Source organism: Alligator mississippiensis, chromosome 1, assembly GCF_030867095.1.
Source record: "Alligator mississippiensis isolate rAllMis1 chromosome 1, rAllMis1, whole genome shotgun sequence".
Lineage (NCBI taxonomy): Eukaryota > Metazoa > Chordata > Crocodylia > Alligatoridae > Alligator > Alligator mississippiensis.
In genome coordinates this window covers 62,715,733-62,742,298 of record NC_081824.1, presented here as the reverse complement: position 1 = coordinate 62,742,298, position 26,566 = coordinate 62,715,733, and the positions used below count along the sequence as shown (strand labels likewise).

At 39.1% G+C, this 26,566-nt stretch overlaps 1 protein-coding gene across 38 annotated transcripts in view; it reads right to left on the bottom strand.

The window, feature by feature from the left end:
- The window catches only part of RIMS1 (regulating synaptic membrane exocytosis 1), a 574,877-nt gene that overhangs the window by 116,856 nt on the left and 431,455 nt on the right, over window positions 1-26,566 (bottom strand). For 25 of the 38 annotated variants that reach the window (XM_059730969.1, XM_059730979.1, XM_059730977.1 and 22 more), the window contains 2 exons: window positions 11,942-12,054; window positions 1,297-1,463 (listed from right to left, as the gene is read on the bottom strand). The exons of 12 other annotated variants lie outside the window; for them this stretch is intronic. In XM_059730969.1, coding sequence (XP_059586952.1) covers window positions 1,297-1,463; window positions 11,942-12,054 — 280 coding nt within the window. Of the gene's footprint in view, window positions 1-1,296; window positions 1,464-11,941; window positions 12,055-14,699; window positions 15,569-26,566 lie in introns of those variants that run through there. One more of the 38 variants, XM_019496587.2, reaches the window with a different exon arrangement.

Below are 26,566 nucleotides of genomic sequence, written 5' to 3'. Positions count from 1 at the left end.
GAATCAGTTATAATGGAGGGAACTCGGCAACTAGAAAACAACATTTTGCCAGGATCAAAGCCTCTCAGAGCAACAAAAACTAAAGAATTAGGCCCCAATCCAAAATACCACTTAAGCATGTGATTAGTATCATTTAAGTTCTTTCCTAGATTATGACTTTACATTATCTCAAATATAATTTCACCTGGTCGAAATAAAACATTTCTAATATATTCAAAATAGGATGATCGTTCTTTCCACAATAAATTTAACTCACCTAGCTGATGTAAAAGCCCAGTTTTAAGTTCCACTGAAGTAACTGACTATTGTGAAAGCAGGACCAGAACAGCAGTCTACACCTAATTTCCAGTGCTATTGGTGAGCATGGGTAGCATCGTGTTGTGATATTAAGTGGTAAGTTTCTAGTCTTTGATCATACTGACAGTTGTTTATGGAAATGATAAGTTTAAAAGCTCTTAATTTAGCTACTTTTCTAAGACACCCACTCGGAAAAGCAGCTGTTGTTAGAGTTCAGTCCCAAGGGGGACGTAGTGACAGATTACAGGCTCATTTTGGCATTCATTGACACCCTTGGGAGTTGCTTCTTTGCCTTTAATGAAGTATGATAGAACCATCTGTACACCTAAACATCACTGCCATTGAAAGTAAATTACTGTCAAGGAAGATAGAGATATCTGGGCTGCAAATAACAGAAATTAAATTGCTCTTGAAGCAATGGTGTATTTAAAAATTAATGTGTTTTATAATTGTTTCACATACATAAAAGGAACTGTATATTAAACTGCATTTTGTGCAAAGGCCAAGTTGGGTCGCTAAAGATTAAGGTACTATCAACTGCCTAGACAAAATTAAATTGTTTATATATGTATAAAACAAGAGTGGATCTTATATTAGCAAAATAAGACAAACTCAGAAGATTTCAGTGCTTGGGTACCTGCTGCAAAGTTTTACTTTCATTATATTTTTCACAGTGATTCATTGCAAGGATTGAAATGATACTGAGGTTCCTACAAGTTTGTACTGGTACAGACATTTGATGTTGCCCAGCCTACAAAGTTTGTGTTCACCTGTTTAAATAGCTAAGTGCTACGGTGCAAAACATGTTCATTTTATACAAAACTAAGAATAAAACTTTTTGTGTGTGTGTGTGTGTGTGTGTGTGTGTAGATAAATATTGTAAGTATTTACACTGGTACAGTCAGCAAATTTCAGTTATTTCTAGTTGTATTTTTATTTTGTGTTTCATTTGTACAAATAAGAGGATAGGATACATTTAAATTAACATTGTAAACTCACCTGATTCTGCCCCTTGGGCGCTCAGATTGCTCTGACATAAAGCTTGTGCTGCTGAGGCGTGAGGCACTGCTGGTACGGGAAATGGCTGACACATCACTGACATCACTATCTGATGATTTGGCAGAGATGTTATCACAACTTCTGTACTGATCTGTTTGTACATTATACTAAAGATTAAAAAAAGAAAGCATGAGGATTCTTATCAAATAATAATGTGCACCAAGTCAACAAATCATTGATTGTGACAATTCTTGTGAACTCCTACACTATCCAGAAAAGTTGCAATATTCTTAGGAAACTACATATAGTTAAAATAATATCAAGGAACATGAAAATACTAGAGTTTACTTCAAGTACCCCTATGATATTTGGCGTTGACAGGAAAAACTAATGGGATGCATGGAACTTTAGAATTTTAATGTATTTGCTATTGTGTGCACTAAACTGTGATTTTATATAAATAAAATATTGTATTTACTTCTGGACATTTCTGTGGTTCTGTTGTACAAGTAAGAGGATAGGATACATTTAAATTCACATTGAAAACTCAACTGATAAAAATATTTTAATACAATAAATAAAATGTTATTACAATAAACAAATATTTTATTACAATATTTTTATTAAAATTAAAATATTTTTATTTACTTCTAGAAGTTTCTGTGGTTTGTGTAAACCTATTTGGAGCCTTTGTGAAGCTTCTGTATTTTTTAAAGTTTAATAATAGGGACACAACAAAAGAGGACCATGGCCAGACAAATCTATCCTTGCTAATAATTATTAAGTGGCAAATGACTTGAAATTTGAATTCTAGACTGTACCATGATAAACTATAATTTAATATAAAGAAATCCAACAACTAACCACAGTAACTTAAATACAAAAACTTAAGTCATTTTGCAGTCTGGTTAACTTTTCCAATTTGATTAGTGTGAGAAGATACAGGGAAGAAAGAAAACAGATCATCTAAAATAATTCAAAAGAAATTGTAAAGGAATAATAACAGAAGTTGAAGCCTCATTTATGTTCTGATTCTGAGGTTCTCTGTTATTCCATTTAATTTCTGTTAAAAAAAAAAATCACCCTCTTCTGTCATCTTGTGTTATGGGAAACTAGTGAAGAGATTTCAACCCATCCAATCCCTTTTCTGATTTCCATTCTGGAGTTCCTGTTTTGCAAAAGCAAGGTTTATTTCCCACCCCCACACCTTTTTTTATAAACTACAACAGGACCTTTCACAAGTTTTTATTTAAGTTTGTAAATCCGATCTGTTGGGATCAGATCACTTGAAATTTGTGATAGAAAATCACCTTGCATTTATGAGTCAATTCATTTTTGCCAGTCAGCATCTACAGGTACCTCCTAGTTCCTGTATTTAGATAGTAAGCGATGATAGTAAGTTATGAATGGTACCTGTCTATCAGGGTTGTCATTGGCTCATACACCAATTACAGTTTCTGCTCTGTACTTGTAAGGAAGGAGAAAAAGAAATTGGAGATACTACATAAAATACCAAAATATGGGAAATAATTTTCCCCTCATCTGTGCTAACCACACAACCTCTGCTGGCAGGGAATGTATGGAAAAACATATAATGGTTGGTTTCCTGTTACTCCCTTGACAGAAGGAAGTTTATTAAATGATATTTGACTCATCCTTAAATACTTTATAATGCTTTCTCATAATTAGACTATGCAATTATTCCAGTAACCATCAGGGTGAGTCCAATTCACCAACACACTGGGTGGTGCAACTCAAGTTATCAACAGAAGTTGCAGGTCTTCAGTACCAAGATCAACCCTTACATACTAAAATCCTTATTCTCTTGATGTAGTTCCTGAAGGAAGTGATTTAATTGCTGCCAGTGTAAGTGAATTTCTTTCACTAGTTCCATATAAAGTTCTGAGGTTTCTATTCCCAGTAAGCTGTGATTATGTGTTAGTGGCCATATCTACATGAGATGCTGACTCTGCAGTTGTTAATGCACAGTCATTTAGTACTTGCATAACCAAGTACTAAATGACTGCACGGTAACTGCTGTTACTGCACAGTAGTGTCTCAGCACAATTGCCTAGTGATGCTTACTGAGCAGTAGCGCATTACTACTGTGCATGAGCTCATTACTACTAAACTTTATCAGGAGGGGGGCCTCAGCATATCATATCTGACTTTTATATGATTAGTTTTGTTTGAAGGTGTAGGGGAAAAAGTAAAGAGATATTTGATCTCAGTCGCACATTTATTTTCCTAACAGCATCAGATGCATTGTATCTAAAAGTTTTAACTCTATGCACTGTTAAAGCTCTTAAAAGCTTTAATGTAATGAACATGAGAATCAAATCATCACCAGATTCATAAAAGCATGTAAAATACAATATTGCTAGAGACAGAAACCTTATAGATAAAAAACAGCCTACTTAAATAATTACACAATTTTCAAGACCAGATCACAAGATGTGTGTCCATCTGTTATGCCCCCTCAGTAAACAAGTAGATCTATTCTTGATGTAGTATTCTAATGGGACAATTTTTAAAACAATGTATATTTGTTTTATAAAAATGAATATATCTTTAAAGGTTATTTATAAATATCATGGGGAGAGGCACACTGCACTCAGAGCAGTGAAAGGTAATCGGATCAAAATTATAAACCCACTGGAACTCGGCACAGGGCTAGAGGTTATCCATGATTCAGCAAACTTCATCCCATCTCTGAAAACTTGGTGAACACGAGCTGAAGAACATACAGCTGAGAGACTGTCAGACCTTACTCCCTAAAGCCATGCTTGTCCTCCATTAACCCTAATACCTTTCAAGGAGCTATCTTTCGCTGCATGCTTTGAGAACAGATGGGACATAGGACACAGAGATAAGGAGGGGTGAGAAGCTGAAAGTCTGAGGTGATGAACTTCTTAATGAATGTCCACAGACTGCTTACTTTCAGATCCTGGACAGCAGACATCAGGATTCTGATCGCAAACGCCCTCTGCTGATGAGGCAAACCCTGTAAGGGTTCATAACAACTCATGCATGAACCCAGGAAAAGCTATATATTAAAACATAGGATTGGAAGGGACCTCTAAGAAATTTCTGGAAATGTCTATCTGTGATGGTCACTGAGAAGGGTGTTGGCTGTTTGTCTGAGTGGGAGAGAAAGGATCCTGAAAAAGTCCTGGGTTGGTAGAGGTGAATTTTCTACTCCATTCTGCAGTAAAACAGGTCTCAAGGGTCTGAGAGGAACAGTGACTTGAGCCTCAAATATCAGACTGACAGCTCCAAATAGGGATTTAAGTTTCAGCATGGGCTCAATTTAATAAAGTAAGTCCCATGTAGGATTTGAGAATTCCAGTATTTAAGCTCTTTACAGACCTTCAAAATCTAACAAGAACTCACTACAACATACTCTTTCCGAGTGACTAAGTTTTACTTATAACTCTAACCTACAAACAGAGATAAAGTGAAACTGTGCTTATATACTTATTGCACTCTTCACTTTGCAGCGGCTAAAGCAGGCTTTTAAATAAGACCACTACTTGCAGTATCCCAGATAGCAAAATAAAACTCTCTTTAAGTGGAACATGGAGGCATAATACTTTCTAACAGCTCTACTTCCCTGTTTTCAGTCTTCTGCAATAATATTAATTAATTAGATGGTTTTAAATTTTCCTCCCACCCAGCTCATATCTACAGATCTTATTGCATAAAGTGTGGGCATTCTCATCTCTCAGTAGGTAAAAAATTGGACAGATACCCAGAGGCTCAAAAATTGACAGACAACCCGTTCTGACCTCACTTACAAACTTTATTCTCACTAATATCGCTAGCCAATTTACCATAGAATGCAATGGGGTCTACCTAAAAAGTATGGAGTCATTTCCCCTTGATTTCAACAACACTAGACCCAACCTGCAAGAGAAACCTTGGCCTGATTTACATGCATGTGTTGACTTCACCTTTGCATATTTGTTTAAGCCAAAGCAGATTATCCCACAGATAAAGTTATGAAAACATTTTGTTCAGAATAGAAAAGTGAAGCCTTGCTCTGCTCCAAGGTTGCAGACACCACATACTTATGACTGCAAGTGGATAAACTGTTCCATCAGCCCCTTATAACCGCTCATCCTACCTTTTATTCAAAGCAGTTTACCCAACCCAGAAGAGACACAGCTGTTCCTCTTTATTTAATTATGACTTCTCTGGAAAAGATGAAGAGGATATGAAAGGTCTGTTGGTGGTCTTTCCCAAAGTAGTTGAAGTGTGAGAGTGGATCCCTGAAACTGAAACTTTGTATTTCTGCTCAATTGGCAGATTTGTCTCTTCTGCAGACTGATGGACCTTGGGGATGTCCATTCCATCACTAAGGAGCCACCACTCACTAGCACAGTTATTTTTCTCTCTCTTGGCTTTTCATGCAGATGATAGTATCTTTTTCTCCTGGTGCCCAGATAAGTGTAGCTCCTGGCCTAATCTCTCCACCCCCAAAAGGTCTGAATGGGGCATTTTCCATCAGGGTTCAGTATACTATTCTAACAAAAAGCTTATTAAGCAAAGGTCTTTCCCTGACAAAGCTAGCTGAAGAAACCCAAAAACTTTTTCCTTTGCATCTCTTCCTCTCATTTCAAGGCTAGGGACAGGAACCCACTTGGCTCTAGATCCACAAAAGGTACTAAAAATAGCCTTATTCTCATGTTGGGCATCTAAATTCAAAATTGTGATACTTAAAATCCCCATCTCACCTGTAAGGTACTGGAGTTCCCTAGATGCCTTAGGTCCCAGATACCTGCTGCCTTCAGGTCTGCTTCTGGCTTGTCTAATAAGGCTGAGGAGGTAAGTGCTCAGCACATGCATAGGCCTTGTTAGGATACATCAAACAATTGTCACCATGACCTGCAGGTCTTGATTTCATGTGTTTTCTCAGAGCATGCCTAAAAGATGAGGTTATGCACAAGTGCAACTTCTGCCACAAAAGGATGTGCTATGCCCTTTATGAAAAACCTCACTTGTTCTCGACCTGAAGGGAGATGAACTCACATCTCCTACCTCCCAGAACATTGTCCTAACCTGCATCAGATAGGCTAATTTAGAGTGGCCTGGCCTCATTATCTTTGTTGGTAAAATTATTCTATTCTACCTGGAAGGTTTGTTGGGCCAAGAGAAGGATAAAAATGAAAGGCAAGTATGACTCTAGTTAGCTTAGTGGTTAGGGCATTCAACTGGGCAAATGAACCCTAGATTCTGCTCCTGCGTCTGTGACTGTGTATGTTATCCAATGAATGCTTAATATACTAAACATTGACTGGAACACAGATTGAAATCCAGATTTTTCCCCATCAGAGAGAAATGATGTCACAGAGATCCATGTAATAGTTAATATTTGTATTACTGTAGCACCTAGAGGCCCCAGGCAGGCATCAAAGGGTTCCACTGTGAAATTTTCTCTTCAGAAGTCTCCCAGTCTTTGTAAGCACTACATATTTATCCTTACCCAAGAGCACATTTTTTTAAGACAGACAAAAAAAGTATAACGAACTACTTCCTAGTTAGCAGTTTGTACCTGCGATAAATATGTAGCATTTTAGACACATTTTTATGTTTCCTTAAAAGGATATGGGATTTCTTTTTTCAACAGAAATCCAGTGGAGCTTTTTATCCCTCTAGGATTCTGATGCTCTTCCAGCTGGCTCTGAGGACTTTGGAGCTAATTTTTTAATTTATGTAATTTATTTTCCTATCACATATGGCCACAGAAACAAAAATAAGTATTAAAGAATTATAGTTACACAACTTGTAAAGCAGAACAATATGCACAATTACTTTTCTCTTAGACACACATCTAGAAAGGAGAAACTTCATATATTACTTTTTGGTGCTTTCATTCTACTGGTCATCCCATCAGGAGAACTGTTGTTCTGGTAGCTGTTCTGATAGCAACTTTATAGGAGTTCTACTTGTATCATTATTAATAACCAGTATGTAAAGTTTATGACCTCTTTTCTGTAACAGGATTACTTACAGCTTGTTTCTGAACTACAGAGACTTTTTACAGTCTCTTGCAGTACAACTATCCCAACTATAAACACTTCTACTATAGTTATTCTGTTTAACCTACTACCTATGGAGTCTCTTTCTCCTCTGCATGTCAAATAAAAGGAGAAAAAGGGAACGCAATGAACAGCAGACATGCTAAAGTAAACTGAAATGATTCAGACAAACTGAAATAATGTTTTTTGTGGATTTTGTTCCAGTTCTTTAATGACTTTTAGGGCACTCACCTAAAAAGGCAGAGACACGTTCAAGTTTCTGCTCCAATGAACATTTAATATAAAACAATGAATATTTATGGGAACGGGGAATGGAGTCTAGGTCTTCCCCCCAATATTGACTGGTCCACTGGATGAAAGATGGCCCAGTTTTTTGAAAGACAAGACTGATCCCCATCTCAGTGTTTTTGGGGGAAAAAGGCATAGGCATACTAAATATTGAGAGAGTGTTCAGGACTGTGAATCCCAAGTGACTCCCCTTAGTTCCATGTAAGGTACCTATGGGCAATTATACACTTGCTCCGGGTGTGAGGGGTGGGGCTCTATAATTAAAGCGGCTCTAAGGGCCACTCTAACTAAAGGACCTGAAGCGTCATGTGTATTGTCATCCTTACACTGAAAACTGGCAGCAGGAGTGCTTTAACTAAAGTTCATTGAACAAGCTTTAGTTAAAGTGCCTCTGGCACCATTTTTCATTGTGGGGATGCTGATATACGTGACACTGGAGTCTGCTGGAGCATGGCAATTACCATGTTCCAGCAGACTTGATTAATTGAGTCTGCTCCAACACACTGTAATTGTAATTACAGCACGTCAGAGCAGCCTGGCTGCACATGTATAGGCACCCTAAGTCCACTAGAAGTTGAGATTTATGAAGGTAGGATTCTCTTCTCAGTCTTTCCTGTTGGCTCCCTGCTCCTGTTGTCTTCTGTGCGAATAATGTAGGCAGCTAAATGTTTTCATGCATTGCATACAAAGCCAAAGTTCCTATCTTAAGTGGTGTTAATTTCACAACGTGTCTAATGCAACATCTGCTTCCCTTTTGTGAATGTGACTCTAAGTGGCTTTAGCCAGGTGTCATGTGACAACTTTGTGCTGGAACACAGAAGGTTACTTCTTTAACCACTGCTTCTCCTTGAAGGTTTGAATTCTAAACCAAACCTACATAGGCTAAGCCTAAACTAATTCCTCTATTACACTACATCTCTCCCCAGGTCTGAAAAAGGCAAGTTGTGTAGCTTTTCTACAGATCATGATATAACTTGTGGTTCCAATGAAAAATGAGTTTGATTTAAAAAATACCTTTCAAAACATTCAAAGGATTAATTGAAACATTCAAAGTATTAACTGAATTAGTAGTGTACTTAAACATAAAGTGAAGCTATTTTAAGTAGCTACAGTAAACTTTTCATTAGTGGTTATCTTGAATAAACTCCTCTAAAAACGTGTTGCGTTTTGTTTGGATTCCACGAACAGCCTCAGCAATCGTCCATCTGTTCTATGTACTGTATTTCTGAGAAAAAAAACATATTGAGCTCCTGAATCAGGTTGTTTTCTCACTTTCACCTCTGTAAATCTGAAATTGTACTAATTCTATTAGAGGAGCTATGGTTCTTTTAGACATAACAAACATAAGCACATTACCATGGTTCTGGGCAAAAGAGCCTTGCTGATGCATTGGAAGAGAAGGAAGAAATGATTTATTTAATATTCCTTTTCTAGACAGTTGCTTTTTCATCAAATTGAAGAAAGATTTTCTCTGCCTTTTCTTTAACCCTTTTATGTGAATTATAGAGTTTAGTGAAGACACTAAGGATCTAAGACAGAATCCTTGTGACTGCCAAAACAACTTGAAATTCAGAGTAAAGGAATCAGTCACAGCAAACTTAGGATAGATATTTGCATTCACAGTTTGCTAACTGACAAATAACCTGGTAGTGATGCGAATGACTGCATGCTGATTAACATACAGTATGTATAAGATATAACCATATGGTGACTGTGAAAGAGAAACTAAGAACCCAAGTGGAGGGCAGAGGTACTAGGACCCTGGGAAAACACAAAATTGGAGGCGCCCTCCCCCCATGGGAGCTGGGCTCCTGTGTCACCTCAACAAATTGTCTTTTCCAGTTAAAATGAGCGCAAGTCAAATGTCCAGATCTTCTCTTTGCTGCATGATATGGCATTCTTTAAAATATTTTAAGAAAAAGGCTAAGTATGACTTTCTCCTATTTGAATTAATGCTAGCTGGCCTTAAATTAAGCTCTATTATATCCACTGATATGAAGTGGATATAACATTTTTCATTACATCTGGAATTAAAATTGTCTAGCTGACAACTTCTTGTTCATCTCATAACAATTGCTGTGAGGGAGAGTCTGTAGCAAAAGCAGTTAATCTGATTTCTGTATCAATTCAGTATATCAAATTATATCAGTTTAAGGTAATTACCTCACTCAAGACTGTGTACATAGTTAAAATGATGGAACTGTAACTTCTTTGTAGGGCTTAAGCATAATGGGATGCATTACACTGTACTGTCTGTAAAATAATTACCTTTATAGGTTTAAAATGATTATTTTACCAGAACAAAAAACACGATAGTGATGAGGGCTAAATATTACTGAAGTGAAAAACAAACAAACAATGGGTCACAATGAAAAATGTCACTTCACATATCTCATATGAGTGTATAATATGATCATCAACTTGAATGTTATGGCGGTTATTAACATAATAGAAAATTTATTAGCTATTAAAGGTGGTTTGGATTTCAACTTCAATACGGTATTCATTCTATGTTCAACTGTATTCTCTTGAAAAGCACTTTTTTTGTAAAGATGCTGAATTTCAGAATAGTAACCCCATTTTTTCTACAGACAGATGCAATACTATTTTGAAGATGTAATCATTTAAATTACAAAATCCTTTTGCAGTAACAGAGCCGCATTAAAATTCTTTTACATCAGTATCTAAATGCTTAGGGTTCAATTATGATCTCAGTTCTATACATAATACTAGAAAATCCTATGCATTTGAATGGCTGGTCAAAAATGTAACCAGAATATTTTTAGGGATTGATGTCCCCATCAAGTGTTTTACTGTATATTAGAAATACATGCCTATCATGCTTGGCTGAGTGGTAGCATTCCGCAAACTGAGTGTTGTTGAAGCTACATCTCAGGTTTAAAAGGGAAATTTCTCATAAACTTCTCTCTACTTTAATTATGCTAAGACCTAGAACAATTTTCTTAAGAGCTAAAATTAGGTTCCTAAAGTTATATTTATCAACTAGTGAGTGGTCTAATTTTCAAAATGTTAGCCTCCAGGAGCTCCCATTAACTTTAATTAGATGTTGCTGGGTTATCAGCAAGTTTAACAAATAGGCTGTTGAGACATTTATCTTGGAAGGATGAAGATCTGGCAGTCAGATGTCTATGTCTGTGTACATAGTTATAGCATCCCAGTGTTCTCAATTCTCTTGATTCTACTTAAGGCCCCAATTAGCTTAATGAGATTGAAACTCTGTACTTTCAATGCTCTTATTTTTGCTTTTTAAAAATAAGCATCTAGCCCACATAGTTTTGGGGAAAATCTTGAAAATGTGAACCCCAAAGGTTCAACAGCTAGAAAACAAATAAAAAGAATCTAAAATATATTTTTCTTTAAAATTTCAGTAATTTGAGGGCCTTATTTGTGATTTTTGAATGCTGGAAGCTGCTTTTTTGTTTTTAGAATACCCTTAGAAGTACTGACTGTGTACTTTCACCTTCATGCTGCCATCCTGTGGTGGCTGACAGTAAAAATGCTATTATGCAATGTTCTCAATGCCAGTGAATGAACAAAGTAGTTGGAATGCTTCTAGCATAGCAGCAGGGAAGTTGGCTTTGTCTTTGTCTTCTATTTACAATAGACACAATGCTCTATCTCTAAAAAAGGAAACATAAAAGCTCTCTCTAAGCACTCTCCCCCAGGACCTCCAGAAGCATTCTTTTTGCCTCAGTGCTTCACAAGGCCAAATGCTTTAAACAATTATGTGCATATGGTACAGCTCTCTCTTCTCTATGGTAGGCTTGTAAAAGGCATAACGGAACTCTACAAGTCATTTCTGTATTCTGCCTAAAGGCCTATTCAAATGGCTATGTTATCTCATAGCGTTGTAAGGAAAAAATGCTGTATACTACCTTTATAAATGTAACAATTGTGTATTCGTTCACATAAACTTTATCTAGTGAAAAATGTACAGTTCTATTAAGACAAAAGATCAAAATTCAAACCAAATGGTATTTGCTTTATAGTGAGAAACTAAAATCCCTTTGTATATTTTCAAAAAGGAGAGTATATCTATGGCAATACAGGCAGAAATTTTAGACTATGCATACATCTGCAAAAAGAGTTTTGAATAGTGCATATTCATTTTTAGTTTACTCCAACAAGTAAAATGGAATGTACTTTCAGATTCTGGGTCAAAGTGAAGTTGTTCAAACATACTTCAATCAAACTGTATAAACATTATGTTCTTGAGTTTTACACAATATTTTAAATAACCCTGGTACTCTTTCACCTTTTCAAACAAAATAGTGTTGTAATACTACTATCTTTACCTTAGTATATTGCTCACGCTCATGTTCTTGACTAGAACCAGACCCTGTTGTCTGATTATAACGGTGCACTTTCATTTTCATCTGTCTTGTTCGCTCCTCCACTACTAAGCTTGCTGTAAAAACACATAATGGAAGCCTGTTAAAAGTGGCAAAAAAGTGTTAAAGAAATAAATGGTTTAGCATCAATTTTTCATCTTTTTTCTACTTCAACAAAACAAAGAAATATACAAACAGTACAACAAGCAGGGTGTAAACACAAAACAGAGGCACACTGATGTTAAAAGAACTACTTGAGGTGCCTGGAATCTTCACCGGAAAATGAACAGATATCCCAATTGTCCACAAACTATCAGGCTAGTGTAGTGGATATGAAAAGAGCAAAAGACTAAAAGCTGGTAAGCTGATCTAGACACTCATTAAACCAGGTTAACACCACTTCCACTTGCTACACTGCCAAATTTTCATTCTGCAGGTCAGATCTGGAAGTGCATCTTCTAGACTGTAAGGCTGCAAAAAGACATGAAACCCCCCCCACAAAAAACATGCTTTACTAGAAGTGTTAGTTCAACCCAGCTCCACAGAGTCTGTATAGATCACATGCTTCAATCAGCTATTAGATAAAAGCACCAAAAAAGTCTCCACTGAAGCGCCAATCTATACAGATATTGGGCGAGCCAGGTCAAGCTAACAAGATGCCTCTTTTGGGCATGGGCTGGGCTCGGCATACAGGCGTGCCAAGTTCAGTTAAGTAAAGCGCAGTTTTTGGGGGGTTTATGACACATTGGTAAGCAGCCTAAAAAGCTGTGTGGACAAAAGTGATACTAGAAGACTTTGGAGATCATTCTTTTTCCTTGAAAGCAGTTAACACAATTAGTACCAATTATGTTTGCAGCGGCAGTGTAACTTAAAAAAAAAGAAAAGGACGATTTGAAAAGTCGTATATGTGGGCATGTTTGTTTGTGAGACTAGACATTTATTCCCTTGCTGATTATTCAAAGTGGTGGTTTACATATAAGGATTCTCTATTAAAAGCATAAAATAAATTAACTATTAATAGTGGCAATGCATGCTTCCCATAAAGGATTAGATATTCTGCCATACTTGCTTGTATTAAGTAGCATTTTTTTTGCAAAGGCAATTCAAATAAATTTGACTTTTGGATTTGCTATTTTATTACATGAATATAAGGGCTACAACCAGGCTCTAATAATTTTCTACTGGCCACTATACTTAAAACAGTACACAGACAGATGTATTTGTAGCACTATGTATGTCCTTGTGGTGCTATAAAAAGTGGTTGTACAGATATGCACTGTACCTGTAGTGCTCCAAAAATGGCAAAAGCACCAAACAGGAACCTGTGTTTCTGTTTGAAACAGGAACCTCTCTGTAGTGCTATGGTTTGTAGTACCACATGTAACATATGTACAGTTACATATAATGTTATGGGAGTCTATTACTCCCGCAGCATCCCACAGTGCTGCTCTCTCTACCCCTCCCAATCCCCAACTCTGGGTGAAGGGGAGAGGGGAGAGGAAGACTCCCCGTCACCTGGAGCTGCAGACTCCCTGACAGCTCATCAGGGGCACAGCTTGCAGGACTGGAGGCTGTAGCTCTGCTCACCACATTGCCATGGTGATGGCAGCATTGCCAGGGTGGTGGAGACCACTGCTTCCATTGTGGCAGGGCCTCAGAGCTGTAGGTATATGCATGTATGTATACTTATACAAAAATATTGTCTGCCTGCCTGCCACTGACATCCCTCTCTTCCCCACTTTCTTGACTGGGAAGAGAGGGATGTCAGTGATCAGCCTCACTGTTGCGCTCCCCCGAGTGTGGAGATGGTGAGGAGAGGGTGGAGAAAAGGAAAGAAGCAGTCCTCTGTTGCTCCCTCTCCCCCTCCTGCTGCAAAAGGTTGCAACTTCAGCCAGGGGTCTGTGAAAGCATATACACCCTTCATAGTGCTATTTTCCTTAGCACTTGTACATTTGCACATTTATTAATAGCCTGAGACTTCTATTATGATTGCCAGTTTGCACAGGCTCATAATTTTCTGAAAAAAAATCCTCCTGTTTATTTCAAATGTTCTTGCTTTGTTCAGACCAAGGTTTGATGTTTCATTTACGAAAATCTGAACCAAGCCTTTCCCTCTGTTTCTGAGTCATGAATGGATTTACTTTACGATGTAAAAATGTTAGGATTTATTCGAGGGTGTTATTTGATGAATTTCTTAAAAATGTCCAAAGTGAAAACTTTCTAGGTGGCTACTTCCAAGGTCAGTGAGAGGAAAAGATACTAGTTACAAGCAGCTCAAAATGAACATTCCAGTCTTGTGTGTGATTTGGGTTGCTGTTTCATTTTTTACTTCTTTACATGTCTACACTTTTTTTTACTTTGAAACCACAGAAATATACAGAGAAATCAGTATGAAGATTTTATTGTACAAATACATGTCTACTGAATTTGGATGTTTCAAACATGTAATGTAGGTGCACTGGTTGAAAAAAAATCACATACATAAATGCAGTTTTGAAAATTAGAGGGTTTTCATGTTTTTCTCTCCTATGAAAATTAAATATAACAAATTACATTACTGTTTTGTTATTGGTACAATTTAAAAGGCTTGAAATGAAGACAAAGTTAAGGTTGTCAGAAGAACTATTAATTTCCCATGTTACAAAGGACTCAAACTGGCAATTCCTACCACATAAGGCCCAGTGAATGTTTTGGATTGCTAGTTATTTTGTGAAATGTGTACCTTAAATCAATGGGTCCAGCTCCACCAACAGATACGCAGGCACAGCTCCAATTGACTTCAATGGAAGTTGCATGGAGTTATCTGAGGGTAAAATTGAGCACTTTAGGTGAAATTTTTAAAGATGGTCTCTTGTTTCACATCTGCAATAACTTATAGGCAGATATGAAAGGATTAAGATGCGTCACTTTCCTACTCTATTTTTAGTTGAAACTTGAATATCTTAATCCTACCGTATATGCCTGAATTAATAAACTGGAGGGAAAAATGAGACCCCTTTAAAAATTTAGGCTAAGTATAGACATTCACAAAGCCCCTGGCAGAAGAACTGTAACTACTGCACTTAAAGTGCTATAAGTTATAGCAGGAATTAACTGAAAATACATTTATTGCTCAGTGGACGAAAGGGCGGTCACTGCCTGCACTGGGCAAGACCAGCAGGTAGGAGGCTGTCCGGCATGCCTGCCAGAGCCAACCCCGGCCCTCTGCCAGCTGGCAACTGTCAGCAGTACCTGGGGGGGAAGAGGGAGGGAAGCTTTCTGGCTGGGTCCATGTAGAAAGAGGCTCCCTCCCTCACTCTGCCCCAACTTCTTGAAAGCTGCAGGCAGGAGCTGCGTTGCAGGGTTGCCCAGCTGGCTTTTCACCACTTTGGAAACTGAGCCTTGGCAGGGAGTTGGGAAGGGAGCACCTCCCTGCTGTGCAGACCTGGCCCTGCCCCTGCTCAAGAGCCCAGCCAGCAATCTTGGGGGGTGGGGGGGAAGAGAGGCTCGCAGCAGCCAGTTCCCAGTGCAGCAAAAAGCCAGCCACGCAGTCCTGTGCTGCAGCTTCTAGATGCCATTGTCAGGAGGCTGAGGTGGGAACCCCCTGCTATGTGAACCCAGCTTGGCCCACCCCCTCCCCTTGGCCCCTGACAGCAAGCTGGGGCCAGGACTTACGATGGGGGGGACTCCCTTCCCTACCTGCCCCACCCTCGACAGCTGCAGCCAGGAGCTGCAAAATGGGGCTGACTTGTCTGGCTTCCTGCTGGGCCTGGAACTCAAGCCAAGGGAGAAGGGAGCTCCCTCCTACTGTGAGGGCTCCCCCCCAACAGCTTGCTGGCTGGGGTCTCAGAGGAGTGGGGTTGGCTGGGTCCGTGTGGCAGGGGGCTCCCTTACCCCCATCCCCAGCCAAGAGCTGCAGCACAGGGTTGCCTGACCAGCTTTTCCCTGCACCAAGAACTGGATCGGAGTGGGGGAGAGAATATAGAGCCTCCCTTTTTGCCACATGGATCCATCCCAGCTCCCCCAAGACCAGAGCACGCAAGCTTGGTGGGGGGGGGGGGTCTGCATGGCAGAAAGGTTCCATTCTGCACCCCCCCAGCCACCATTCCTGGTACAGCAAAAAGGTGTACAGCCAGGAGCTGCACTTTCTGGCTGCAAGTGGGGGAATGGAGCATCTGTGTGGCACAGACCTGGCCTCGCACTCACCAAGACCTGTTCCTGCAAACCTGGGGGAGGGATCTCTGCAGTTAAGAAGCTCCATTCCTCCCTTTCTCCTGCCCCCACTGGCTGCACCAAGAGGAGACAGAGCCTTTTCTGCCTCCTCTCTGTGACAACCTGGGGGCAGGGCTGGCCTCATGCTCACCCAGAGCAGATGAGCACCAGCTGAGGCTAGCACACCACCCAGTGAGTGGCTCCTGGGGTGGTGACAGAATGTGACCTACATTGAAGCACAGTGAATGTGGTACAGACATTCAAAAAAGGACTCTGACCTAAAGCACTTTAGTCTAGTAGCATACTCACTGAAGGTTAAGATAGAGAGGGAGACACCATTTTAAATGTGATTTAATGCCATGAATGTCTTTTCTATTACTGCTTCAAAGTGTTTTCTGTGCACTTAGCACATGTTAAGTGTAACATCTGTACCTAGCCTTACACTATAAGGGTATTGTGTGTAAATAAGATTACTCTAAAATATTTACATTTTGTTTTCTTAATTTTAGATCCTTAAAACTATAGCTTTTTATTAATGCATTTTAATTGGTAAAGAGTTGCTATTACATGAGAAAGTATTGCAGTGAATAGGTACAAATTAATGCAGTCAGGATGGGCTGTCTTATTTAACATTTAATCAATATCCCTTGAGGTTTGTGTGCTTTACTACACAAACATAGCATCTCAGTAAAATGAGAACCAGTAGTGAGAATTGTGAATTGATTTAAAATGCTCTCATACTGTTTTTGCATAATTTAAGAAATGGGTCTTTATTCATTGATAAGTTATGAGTATATTTCTAACAGGGAATGTACAAAATGCATGTCTCCCACAGAAAATATAATTGTGATCTTTTGTAACTTGTTTGCCATAAATAAGTGAATGCATTTGTCATATACTTAGTGAATGTTCAGGGAGGAGATTTAGTCAGGTGAACAAAAAGCAACTGGGTATATATATAAACTTATATGTTAATTTATAAGAAGCTAAAATAACCTAAAGCAAAAGTAAAGATACATTAACAGAAGTTGCAAAAACAGCACCTAACATGAAGATGCAACATTGTTACTTGACTAAATAAACACTCTTAAGAGGTGCTGTTGGGCAACTCAGACTTCGTATGAACACTTGTGAAAGTTATAACTACCACTGAGTGAAATATGGCATAAGCCCTGATGGAATTTGAGTATTTAAAGAGGTCTTATTTTTAAGAGAGATCTGGAGAACCATGTAAATGCAACAGTTTACATATTTAGTAACAGAGGCCATGGATGGACATAAAAAAACGCCAAAACAGTGCTTTACCAGAAGAGGAAGCATGTTGGTTTGATTCAGCTCCCCAGTGTCTGTATAGATTGGGCACTTCAGCGGGGGGGGGGGGTTGATGCTTTTATCTAACAACTGATTCAATCAGCTGTTAGATAAAAGGGACAAAAACCTCCCTTAAGTGCCCAATCTACACAGATGTTGGGCCAGCCTGGTCAAATTAACAATATGCCTCTTATGGGCACATGGTGTGCTCAGTGCAGGAGTATGCCGAGATGAAAGTAAAGCACTGGGGGGTTTTTTTCATGTCTGTAAGCAGCTAGAGTCACAGACCTCTAACCTCTTCAGCAGCACTAGCTATCCAAAATTAGAAATCATACTCCAACCTAAACGATGAAACCCTGCTAATTTAGGCATGAAGTACTGATATACAATATATAAAGTGCAGGAAAGGGGACTTTACAATGTCAAGGGGCTATTCCTGCAAGGGCTTCATGTCTAGGCCCAGTTTTTATTTTAAGAGGTTCCAGACTTCTCCTAAGTAAACAATATGATTACATAGCAATGATTAACATTAATGATCAGGGCATGCAAAAGAACAGAGACAGATGTGTACAAATTTGTAAAATGTTAGCTCTTATTTTAATCAAAATTATGTATAAAGGGGAAAATCTTAGTTTCCAATCTGCCAGGAATTAGCTACATTCATTGAGGGGTTGAATAATCTCACACCATACCACCACAGGATGAAACTTTGTTTTCTTAGCTAAACCCCACTATTTGGTTCATTATTCAAACTGCTAAGTCCCAACTCCTTCCTGTTGTGAGTAGGACTTCAGAGGACAGTGTTCAGTTTGCAAGGACTGAAATCCTCTTAGCTCACAGGCTAAAAACATCCATCAGTTCCTCCTGGGTCCTGTGCTCAGGTTCAGTCTAACAGGTGGCCTCTTGGAGCCTCTGCATGTTGGATATCAACTACACTTCATGACACTATGTATTGCCAGGGGTCTAGATATATTATAGAGAAGCATCTATCAGATGTTGGAACTAAAACTCAGTATCTATACTTGTCCTCCATGAGTAGTAACATTGGTGTGAGTATGTAAAGTAATAGAACATAGTAGGGATGTACATAGTGGAAGAATATGCAATAATAATCATTTGAAAGACTAAAGAGTCTCTTGTGTTATTGTGACAAAACAAGCACTAAAATTAAACATAGTTCTTAATGTAGAATGTTGCCACAAGTAAAATATGCACCATTAATTATTTCATGGCATATACCACACATGAAGCATGTAAATATGTAAAAATAAAAATAATAAATTTCAAACTCACAAAGGGCCAGATTCTTTCCCAGTACAAAAGGGGAGGAGGAGATGCATCAGGGAATCAGTTAGAGCTCTCTGACTGTCAATCTGTAGTCCAACCCTAGAGAAAATTACAGAAGGCCAGCATCTCCTGTAACTAGATACAGCTGCCTATAATCCCTCAGGGAGCCATAAACCAATAAAGAATTTGAGAGGGCAGAACCTGATTCCCTCTACATCTCAATGCTGGCGTAAGGCTTGTGGGTTTTATACTAGATGAGAATTACACACAACTGGACAGGTGTGGTCAGGTTTTACCTAATTTCCGCTGTTCAATTGGCATGGAAATCAGAATCAGAGTTAAAAATCAAAAACCTTAAATGTGTTATTTTCATAATTATTTGCAGAATAATAGGAATGTGACCAATAAAACATAGGGTTGTACACAGAACTCATTACATCAATGTGATTTGTTCTTTACAGATTGTATAATGAGTACATGGTAAAAATACAGGTAGTCCTCACTTAACGTCATCCTGGTTAATGTTGTTTCATAATTACATTCGGTTATAACATTTTTGGCTGCTGCCTGCTAGTAGGTAACTACTGTGACGTAATTGGATTCACTTAACCTCATTTTGCTTAAAGTCACATTTTTCAAGAATTTAACTATGATATTAAGTGAGGAGTAGCTGTACAGCCAAATGCAATATATCTAGACTTTAGTCGAGAGTTGGATGTAACGGTGCACTACATCTTACTCCAAAAAATTCAGATTGGATCATAGGAGCCACACAGATTAAAAATTATGAGGCCTATAAATTAAGGCAGTAACAATAATCATCTGTGTCATAAACACTCGGGTTGTGTCTGGTTATTTAATAACGTTATTAATGAACTGGAATAGGGAGGTAAACTCCATATTATTTATATTTTCAGATTTTGTTAAATTGGAATGTATTGTAAATAATATTGCTGACATAAGCGGTACAAAGGGCTAATAACAGTGTCAGGAAATAATAAAGCAAATTGAAAAAAAGTGTAATGGTATTCAAGTCGGAGTTTGAAATGACACATGTACCATGTAAACAAATGAGATTTTGTTTTGTAAATACATAAGTGGTGATTTGTAAATACAGAAGTATTGACCAAGGAAGCAACATAGTTCTTCTGCATTAGAAACTTGTGAGAGAGCACCTAGAGTACCAGACACATCTCTGAGAACCATAATACAAGGAATGTATTGACAAAGAAAACATATTGCAAGAAGAGTCAAAGCTGATTTATGACCTAGATATAAAGGCTTGCAATGTATAAGTATTTGATGGGTGTATACATACATCAAGAGATAAAAAGAATTATTTAAAATTAGTCTGTGGGATTATGTGATGAAATATATCTGAGAAAAAATGGGTTGTATACCAGGAATCATGTAAGGCACACTGAATTGTCAACTAAATTCCCAGGTAATAGAAATATCTTCCTCGTGTGGAGCACATTTGAACCTAGCCTCATCTAAATAAAGAATATACTACAGGCAGCAATAACAGCAGAGGGCAGAGGATATTCTGCAGTTTCTTCTCAGTCTCTAGTTTATGATGTTCCAACTTATACTTCCCTATTTAGACTTCTTTCATAAATACTGCAAATGCTCATAATCAGCAAAGACAGACTACGCTATACAGATTTTGGCAGATTTGGAATCTTGACAATAAGCAACATGAAGAAAAAACACAAACATTCACTGGAAGAAGGATGAGCAGTAAATTATTATAACAATGACTGCAGTGCATGAGATACTGCTATTTCAGGATGGGGTTAGTGGTTATCTTTTTGCCTATCACGAGATTCCAAGCAAAACAACATTCCAAGGGCTGCTCATCACTATACACACTAAACACATGATAATAGTGAACATGTCACTATTTTTGTAGCGGAGGCTGAAAGCCATCCAACATACAGCACAACAATAGGAAAGGACATCAAGGAAAAACCTTCCAGTTAAAAGAAAGGTCATAAACCCATTAATATCCATTAATAAGCAACTAATATCTTAAGTTTTAACATTCAAAATATGTTGAGAACTATATGACACTCAATTTATCTAACTTCAAGGGGATCAACATATCGAATGATCCCAGAGTCAATTTATTCCAAATTTTATGTCGATAAAAAAGGTTACAACAAGAGCTTGGGGAATTGTCTGAGCTGTGGGAAACCTGCCTTACAGTGGCAGATTTAGGAAGTTCAAACTATTTGACTGATTAAAGGAAAGGTAAAGATGTGAGTTGATTCATGATCTACAATTAACTACACATGGGCAGATTTTAGTTAGTAGAGGATTCTTCAATACAGCAGGCAAAGGAATAACAAGATCCAATGCCTGGAGACTGAAGCTAGATAAATTCAGGTAAGAGATGAAGTGCACAATTTTCACAGTCAGGCAATTAACCATTGGAACAACTTACCAAGAGATGTGGAAGATTCTCCATTGGTTGAAGTCTTTAATTATAAGAGGACGTCTTTCTAAAAATATCCACTATCTTGATCACAAGATATAGACTTTATGCAGGAACACTGAATTAAATTATCTGGCCTCTTATACAGGAGCTCTAATCTGATGTTCATTCAAAACCCTTCTAGCCTTAAAAATCCGAGAATCTACAAATAAAGTTCAGGCCATTTCCTGTCACTGGGAAGTCTGCAACAAGCAAGCACAGGACTAATAGAGTAGCTCACCTACTCCTTCTGACCTAGATGTGAAGGAAGTATAGCATACTGTATGCCTTGGCAACCCCTATTTTGGCTTTCAGAGTTTGTTAGGGCAACAGTTGGGTTTGTATAGTCTAAATCATGGATAGGAGAAATTAGCTCCACAATTTAGGGAGTGGTAGCCCTTACTGGGAGCTATGACATAGTCCTCTTTGATTTTAACTGAAGGGGGAAAAGTTAAAATCACCTTAGCCACAAAGGGAAGCAGTTGCAAAATAAATTAGGATAAACTACAATAAAACTCCATAGTAACTTCCTGTGTGATCACCCAAATTTGGCTCTGAGGAGCTGTTTGTGATTTAGCTGAATGCACTGTCAAAGTGGACCAGTAAAGGTCTTTTGAGAGCAAATTAAGTGTGTCCACATGGGGCATTTCTGCAAAAGAGCTACAACTACTCTGATTTATATTACCTGTAGACCAGCCTTTAGTGACTTAAGAGTTTAATTCTCCTTTCCAATAATGACATAGGCCCTGGGAAGCCTAAGCCTAAACTGAAAATCATGTTTACCATTCATGGCCATGTTAAAACTATTTTAATCTGTACAACAGTAATGTGATCTATTTTGACCCAGGTATAGTTTTCAATTTTTGGAAGGTGGAGCAGGGTGGAGCATAGGGAAGGAATGAACGTCTGTCACTGTCAGTATAAAAAGCACCATATTCATACTAAAAGATTAAGTAATCAGAACGTGTTAATTTAATTTTTAAAGAGTAAAATCGATGGAAGATTATTCAGTGGAATTTAGCAACACCCAGGACTTTGAGTAGTTTGAAGTACGTTTTAAGTCACCACTATAGTTAAATGGTTTTAAGTCTCTGGTGAAAACCTGTTGCATAATGTAATCTCTATTAATAACACAATGTATTTTGTAGTAATGTGACACAATATTTGATATAAAAAATGCAATACCGTTACTCAATCTTCTGTTGGCCAGACACTGTTGAAATAAGAAAATAAGGGAGTTTCTTATTAACTGGTTGGAAAAAAAATGACCATTGGCCACTAGATGTCTCTTTTCCTCAACACAACTACACATTGTTTTATTTATCTGAGAAAAAGAGATTCATCTTCAAGAAGTCAGTTAAATTATGGTACTTTGTTCTAGGAGTTAACAACTTTTAACAACCCTTGCAATGACAGGACACTGACCACCATTGCCTGCCTTCCCCGCCCCCCGCTTTGCCTGTAGAAGGTTTGGATGATATGCCTTGTAGTTGTGCAACAGGGTTGACTGTGTAGTTTCAGTAATAGGTTAAATAGGGATTTTTATGGAATAGTTTAGATAGGGATGATCCTGCCTTAGGCAGGGAGTTGGACTAGATGACCTCTGGAGGTATCTGGAGGCCTGCTTTTCTGTGACTGCTCTAGCATGTGAAAAGTATCTCTGCTGCACACAGTCGTATTTTTGTAAGTTCTGTGGCTTTGTAACAATAATACCATTCCTTTCTTGATTTTGTGATACATTTTTAATAGCTCTAGATTTCTTCCTGAAGTGCAGGTGATGCTGGATTTCTAGTGACAGTCAGTGGATCAATACTGCTGGCTGCCTGAGCAGCAGGTATTGATTTGGCAGCCATTAGCAGAAACCATCCACCACTCCCTTCTTTGGGCATACTGTGCAACGATGGGAGCAACAGACTTTGAAGACAGGCAGGGCTGCAGGGAGGTGCCTCCATGGCAGGAGACAGCGGAGGCAAGTCTATTATTGGGCAGATTAGGAAAGGAACAAAAGGTGAGCAATGGAAAACAGAAGCCATGAAATGATAACAGAAGCATGTGCACCAGGTCTTTCTGCCCTGCAAGAACCCTGCTGCATCATTTCCTGACTGATGCTGAGCTTTTGTTTGGAGGGAGGGTGGGAAAACACAGTATCTTGGACATGGGAGTCCAAGTGCTGTGCGAGGGCCAGGAGCAATGTCTTTGGAGAAGGAACTAAGAAGGACCAATATCCCAGGAGAGGGAAGAAGCAAATGGGGCATTAACACCAGGATGAGAACTGAACAGGGACAGTGCCAAGCAGAAGGGGAGAACAGGGAGAGAGAGGTGCAGCAGGAGACAGCACCCACTAACAGCACTTCTAGGAGTAGAGAACAGAGAAGGGAGATGAGACTAGTGTTTTGTATCATGGAAAGGTGTTGAAGTGTCTCAGGCTCCTGGCAGATGCAATTAATGCAAACTTAAGATGCAATTAATCTGTTAATTGCATTTTACATTGTGACCCTTCTACACATTCAGGAAATTAATGGTTCCACAAAAAGGGAAACCAGCCATAAAAATATTATACAAAAATACAAAATATTTTTGTGGTTGGTTTCCAGCACACCTTAAATTGAACATGTGGCAGGGTTAGGACCACACCAGGGCCTCCAACTGGCTCTGGTGCAGTTCCCACCAGCGAACAATCAGCTCACTGTCTGCTGGATCTGGGACCACACCAGGGCTCCAACTTGTCCTGGTGCAGTCCCTGCCAGTCAGCAATCAGTTGATTGTCAGCTGGAACAGAACTACACCAGATCTGGAACCAGCCTCAGCGTGGTCCCTGCTGATCCGATAATCAGCTGATTGTTGCCTAGATGGGGAATACATTAGGGCTTGAATCCACCCAGGTGTGGTCCCCCTTTAGACATTGCACCAGACCCAGTTAGAGCCTCTATCCAGTCCCAGATCCAGCTGACAATCAACCGATTATTGGGCTCCCAGCTTTCAACTTGCTAGTGAAGGGGAACCCTGGGATCATAATCAAACCCTACTTGCAAGTACAGAAGGAGCCTGGGAACATAATCAAGCTCATGATCCCAGGTTCCCCCTGCACTTGCAGGTAGGGTGTGATTGTGACCTGATCCCCAATCCCAAAACCATATGTCCTACAGTGCATATGTGGCATGGTAAGAGGAGCAACTGCTGAGATTAAGGATCAGATCCCATTGCACCTTTAAATGAACATCTGTCAGCTGCCTCTCTGATCAGCCAGAAACTGATGGTAAAAAGGCCTCTAAATTCCGTTTTGAAAAAATTAAGTTTGAATTTCCTGATATGCACGTAGAAAAGCAGTGTATGTTTTGTGACTTTAAAAAACAGAAGCCATCCAAAATGAGTATTGGAAAAACTCTAATGATTTTCAAAATCACCATGGGATTCATGCTTTTTGAACAAGCAGTTGTGAAACAACACTTCTGCTATTAATGTATAAGCCCTGACAATTTCTTTCTACATAAGGGGTATTTCAGAAAGTACGAATAGGAAACTGGTCGAGACAGTTCAATACCTATAAAATTAATGGAGTGATGCAAATACTAAGCATAGAACTGGAGGAACTAGTCAGTTGTCATTACTTTCAAGTGTTTCAAATGCAATCTACCACAGAGGAATATGTATTTAAAAGAAAAGCATGGTGCATTTTCATCAATTAGTTCACTAACATTAACTATGATCTAAATAGCATTTTGGGCTAGGGACAGACATTCAAAAAGCCTGAGGCTGAATTGATTTAATTTTTGCAAGTTAGTCTAACCTGCCTAGTCTGAATCAGTTTATAACTGCACAGACATCCCCTCTGGACTGAAAAAATGCAGGCACATACCTGCAGTGGCTCATGCTAGAAGCTGGGGGGCACTAGAGCAGCCTTCCCTTCCCTTCCACAGTGCTAAGCTGAGGTGGGGTGGGGCCAGGCCCAAGCAGGATACTCTGATTAGGGAGGGGTTATTCCCCCCTGCTGGTCAGCAAGGGAGCCAGCAGGGATTTACACAGCGTATATGATCCCCATTGGCAAAACAAAAGGATTTCTCATTTGTTCAATCTTTTCTTAAACAATTTTTTCCAAGGAAGGAACAAAGGGACATTACCAGCTACTTGCTGATTAGATCCCAAAGAACCAGAAGCCACTGTCCTTTGTCCCGTCTCTCAAAGCACAGACATAGCCAGCATGTGGTATGCTAGCTAATGCTGAGAGGTGTCTGTGTAAGGCAGAGGGGAGAGGGGAATACCTGCTTGAGCAGGGAGGGGGTGGGCAGGAGGAAGCCAGGCAGATGCCCTGTACCTGCAGTCTCTGCTGGAGATATAGCCAAGGAACAGAGGGGAGGAGCCAGATCTGCTGGGCTGGAGCAGAGAGCAGAGCCTTGCCCAGCAAAGCATCTGGGATTCTGGGGGACTCTGGTTTAACTTAAACCAACAACGGGTCTACAACAGACATTACATAAACCGGTTTGAGCCAAATCAGTTAAGTCTGATATTACATTCAACCAGGTTTATTTCAAACTGGTTTCAGCCATTTTCAAACCAGTTTATGTGTACTGAACATCAGTTCTGTTACAGGTTTAAACCAGTTTCTGATCATTTAAACTGGTTTATGTTTAATGTCTGTCCCTACCCTTACTGTGTAAGTAGTCCTAAGGAAGTTGTGCTATGGTTTGTCTCAGATAGACATAATTGGGACTCTTCCCATGACTTGCACTTCATACTTTGTTGGATCTGGGCCTTATAGCATGTTTGATCTGTATTATACATAAGGTTGGCTGTTCTGTTATCTTTATATCTAGGTATATTATAGCATTTTATTGTAGCTGGGACTACTGGTGATAGTCATGTGATCTTCATGTCATCTTTACAACTTCAGAGTTGTAGGGCTGCTAGCAACCAAAGCCACACTGGTATATCTTCCTCAAACAATACACCCTCCTATTCTGTTAGCTAACTGCTTTATTCTGTGCGCAAAGTCCCATGGACCAGAGTCATTCATCACGAGAGAGATTAATTTCCTGCAGTGCCCCAAATCTGGTGCCCTTGTTCTCTGTAAACAGGTGTTTATACATGTGCTCCAAGATGGGGGGGAGGTGCTTTAATTAGAGCAGCTCCAAGATTTGCTCTAATTAAAGTGCTCGGAACTTCTCATCTATCAGCGTCCCCGCACTTCAAAATGGCTGTGGGGGCACTTTATCTAAACTTCATCAAATAAGCCTTAGATAATGTGCTCCTGCTGCTATTTTGAAGTGCGGGGATGCTGATATACGAGAGGCTGGAGGCTGCTGGAGCATTGTAATTATTATGCATTA